General features: G+C 39.5%; 2 protein-coding genes across 2 annotated transcripts in view; one reads left to right on the top strand and one right to left on the bottom strand.

Moving 5' to 3' along the window:
• Window positions 1-4,763, top strand: part of LOC105538628 (zinc finger protein 708) — a 315,682-nt gene that overhangs the window by 27,004 nt on the left and 283,915 nt on the right. The gene's annotated exons all lie outside the window — the stretch shown is intronic.
• ZNF429 (zinc finger protein 429) overlaps window positions 1-4,763 on the bottom strand; it is a 37,904-nt gene that overhangs the window by 11,134 nt on the left and 22,007 nt on the right. Inside the window, exon 2 of the mRNA XM_011978535.1 lies at window positions 480-606. Coding sequence (XP_011833925.1) covers window positions 480-606 — 127 coding nt within the window. The remainder of the gene's footprint in view (window positions 1-479; window positions 607-4,763) is intronic.

Raw genomic sequence — 4,763 nt, forward strand, 5'->3', positions numbered from 1 at the left:
AATCTTGCTTATATTCTGTAATTACCAATTTAGTAATGTGCTCAGTAAAGAGGATGTAGTACAATATTCTAGTAAATTAATCCCCAAATACCAATTTATAAGAGAAATTTCTAAATCTTTAGAAAATATTTTAAATTTGTAGGTTCTTAATTTCATTGACCAGTACTACTTAATAAAAAATCGATTGTGACAATTAGATTTTAAGATGTAGGCAACGATATTTTAGGCCACTAAATTCCTGAAATTATCACTAATCAAGAGTACATAATACAAATCAGCTCAGGAATATGGAAAGTTCAGGTGAAGATAAAACATCTTGAAGAAATTCTTTTCTACAAAAACAAATCCCCAAACTTTTCTTAAAAACAGGAATCTGAAACTCATTTATGCAAAGCATAAATTACCAAAAAACATTCTACAAAGAGGAGAAATGAAACATTTAGGGTATATTAGGAATGGTGTATTGAAGTTATTCTCACCCAGGAAGACCAGGTTTCTGTAGTTCTCTAACATCACATTTCTATATAAGTTCTGTTGTGCTGTGTCCAGGCCCTGCCACTCCTCTAGAGAGAATTCTATGGCCACATCTGTAAATGTCAATGGTCCCTGAAACACACACACACACACACAGGGAGAGAGAAAGAGAGAGAGAGAAACATATTTACCAAGTGCCCATGGGTAGACTTTTTTATTTAATTCAAGGTGAAATGAGAGAGAAAAGAGAACTGCTTCTCACTTACACGACTGACTGAAATTATTCAATAAATTAATTTACAAACAGAAATATTCTCTAATATATTCTCTAACTTTGAGAAAATAGTGTCATAAGATCCACAACATCAGTGTACACATGACATTTTTCTAAATGATAGAGTAAATTAAGGGCATGAACACAAACATATACATTTTTGAGTGCTATGTTTACATCTTACAGAATGAGTTGTGTATATTTTTCAGATCAAAAAGACATGTTGAGTTAGAATTTATCTCTCACATTTTAATGTATTCAATGAACTGAAGATTTTGTTAATACAGATTATTTTTTCAGAAAATCTGGAATAAAGTCTGAGTTGCTGTTTTTCTAACAAGCTCACCAGTAATGCCAATGTTTTTGGTCCAAAAAGAATATTTTGTCAAACATCCAGTAAATGAAGGAACCTGTTTTTCCCAGTTTTTTTGCATTGTAAACAAAGATGAGAGCTTTCATTTTCCAAAGACAGATATATGCAAAGAAAACCTAAGGAAGAAGGGCAGCTGCCAAATTAAATGTGATGGCATCCACTGCATAAAGACAGTTAATAATAAAGAAAAAATAATCAACTCCATAGTAAAACAGTCTGTCAGAGAGTTCTTTAACCAAGTGAATCATTAACATCAACTACACGAGGACAAATTTTTATGATGCACTGGTACACACAGAAAGACACAGCCTCACTGATGTGATATTGCTACCTAAAAGCAAATTATAGTCTGAATTTAACCATAAAGAAACATCCTTTTTTTTGTTTTTTTGTTTTTGTTTTTTTTTGAGACGGAGTCTCGCTCTGTCGCCCAGGCTGGAGTGCAGTGGCACGATCTCGGCTCACTGCAAGCTCCGCCTCCCAGGTTTATGCCATTCTCCTGCCTCAGCCTCCCGAGTAGCTGGGACTACAGTCGCCCGCCACCACGCCCGGCTAGTTTTTTGTATTTTTAGTAGAGACGGGGTTTCACCGTGTTAGCCAGGATGGTCTCGATCTCCTGACCTCGTGATCCGCCCGTCTCAGCCTCCCAAAGTGCTGGGATTACAGGCTGGAGCCACCGCACCCGGCCGAAACATCCGTTTTATTCAAAGTTTAAGATACCGATAACTCATGGGTTCTGTAATTTCTTTTCTTTTTTGATACGGAGTCTTGCTCTGTTCCTCAGGCTGGAGTGTAATGGCATGATCTTGGCTCACTGCAACCTCCACCTCCTGGGTTCAAGTGATTCTCCTGCCTCAGCCTCCACAGTAGCTAGGATTACAGGCGCCTGCCACCACGCCTGGCTAATTTTTTTATTTTTAGTAGAGATGGGGTTTCACCATGTTGGTCAGACTGGTTTCGAACTCCTGATCTCAAGTTATCCAACCACCTCGGCCTCCCAGAGTGTTAAGATTACAGGTGTGAGCCACCACGCCCGGCCAAGTGTTCTGTAATTTTAATAGTGATTTAAAGTTGTCTTTTTTTAGCACTCTAGAGAACAAGTACCTCCTAATATATATATGTCTATATATATTTGGAATTTTCTGGGTAATAAATGCCATCCTGTTTAAATAAGCATTTTCAAAATCCTGTTCTGCGTAAAGCCAATGGAGAACACAGATGGAACCTCAACATTACATGTTCTCCATCTCTACTGAGGAACCCACCTTTCCCCAATTGAAACCTTGAGTATCCACACCTCATGTTTCACAGCCACAAGGGAACATTTTTAATATTGCAGATTAATTTATAATCTTGGTGAGAACTCTGCATGGCATATAAAAAGCTATGATGTAGAGAATGTACAGAAAGATCTGGTACGTAGGAAGGAAATATTTTTCAGAGACCCTTGACTACCATAAAAATTTTTTAAAGTAAACTCATTAGGGAGGAAAAATACAAGTAGAGAAGTAAAGGCTTGCAAGTACTAAACGCATGACAGTCCAGGAGGTAGAGTGGACACAACTCTTGATCTGGGACATCATTAGCTGAAAAATCGCCATTTATTCTTCTTTCTCCAATTTCTCTGAAATTCCTACTCAGATTAGATTCTCCAAATAAATTACACCTGCATCTTGAGAATATGCCTTTTAAAATGTCAGCAGCACCTGTTTACCTGGCTACCACCACACCCACAGGCAGAAGAACCAAGACTTGCAAAAAAAAGTCCACTCATTTCTGTTCTTTATAACAGAGGAGATTTAGAAACAATGCACAGCTCCATGGAGATGCATTTCTTCTTTCCGTCCTCAGGTGCCCTCCCCTGCCACAGACAACAGCAGTTTCTGCTGCAATATTGGTAATATGGACCGCACTGCCCTTCCCCTACCAAACCCAAACAGAATAGGCCCTGTAACCACCCTTTAGTGCAAAGGTGAAACTTAACTCTCATGGATGTGTTTAGAAGCTTTCACACTTGATTCTGGCCTCATCTTAGAATCACATGAGGCGCTAAATTAAAACAACATGGATGCTTCTACTTGAAAGTAATAGTAGTAGACAGGGTTTCACTGTGTTAACTACTGCTTGAAAGGGCACGAGTAAACAGATCTTTGCAAATTGGCCATGGAGTCCTAATTAGAAACCTCAGTTGATAACCACTTGGCAAAGCATGGGTGTTGGCCGGGTGCAGTGGCTCACTCCTGTAATCCTAGCACTTTGGGAGGCTGAGGCAGTGGATTTGCCTGAGCTCAGAAGTTTGAGACCAGCCTGGCCAAGATGGTGAAACTCCATTTCTACTAAAATATAAACAAAAACCAGCCAAGCACGGTGGCAGATGCCTGTAATCCCAGTTACTCAGGAGGCTGAGGCATGAGATTTGCTTGAACCCAGGAGATTGCAGTGAGCCAAGACCATGCCACTGCACTCCAGCCTGGGCAACAAAATGAAACTGTCTTTAAAAAAAAAAAAAATTCATGGGTGCACATGAATACAGCAAGTTCTTAGAAGACCTATAAAGAGATGTTGATTCTGACACAATGGCAGGAGACTACAACACTCCGCAGACACTTAGATCATTGTGTTGCATGAATTAGGAGACTGGAGAGACTGATAGGTGGAAAAGGAGGATTTTATTGAGTGCACTCAGACCCAGTGGATTAACATCCAGAGACTAGGCCTAGGACAAACACAAATTTAACTTTTATACGCACTTCTGAAGGGGGTGGGCTAACTTGAAACAAGCCTACAGTGGCACAAAGCATAGTGGTGTGAAAGCAAGGATACAGAAACAGAAAAAAAGCAGTTAATCATACTATGACAGGTTCACAACTCAGGCTTATATATGACTCTTGCTGTGCGGCCCAGATGGCTGTTATCTAGGCTTGCTCCAGTGTCTTGCAAGGGATTATCTCATAACCTTCACCATGGTGCCTAGGTGGCTGCAATACAGGCCTGCTCAGGCATCTCATGACCTTCACTGTGCTGCTTAAATGAAAAACAGAACCATAAGAGAAAGGAAAATTTGTTTCTCTTCTCCCTATGTTGAGGGAATGCTGGGAGAATCTCCAGAGCACATTCTTTGGAGTCCTGGCTTCTTAGATAGTGTTACCAAGACTTTTCCTGGGTGTGAGCTGTGCCTGTTACTGCCTCTGGGATAAGTCAGCCTAATACAGGAAAGCTTGTTTTTCTTTTTAATTTAATTTAATTTTATTTAATTTCCCACCTAAATTGAGGCAGAAAATTAACAAAGATATCAGAACCTAAACTCAGCACTTGACCAAATCATTCTAATAAACATATATGAAACTCTCCATCTGAAAACAACATAGTATATATATCTTTCTCATCACCATGTGTCACATACTCTAAAATTCACCACAAAATCAGAAACACAATAATCCTCAGCAAGTTCAATAATCCCAAAATCATACCAAATGCTCACTTAGGCCACAATTTGATAAAGATATAATTCAGGGCTGGGCATGATGGCTCATGCCTGTAATCCCAGCACTCTGGGAGGCTGAGGCGGGCAGATCATGGTATCAGGAGATCAAGACCATCCTGGTTAACACAGTGAAACTCTGTCTCTACTAAAAATACACA

Source organism: Mandrillus leucophaeus, unplaced genomic scaffold, assembly GCF_000951045.1.
Source record: "Mandrillus leucophaeus isolate KB7577 unplaced genomic scaffold, Mleu.le_1.0 Scaffold196, whole genome shotgun sequence".
NCBI lineage: Eukaryota > Metazoa > Chordata > Mammalia > Primates > Cercopithecidae > Mandrillus > Mandrillus leucophaeus.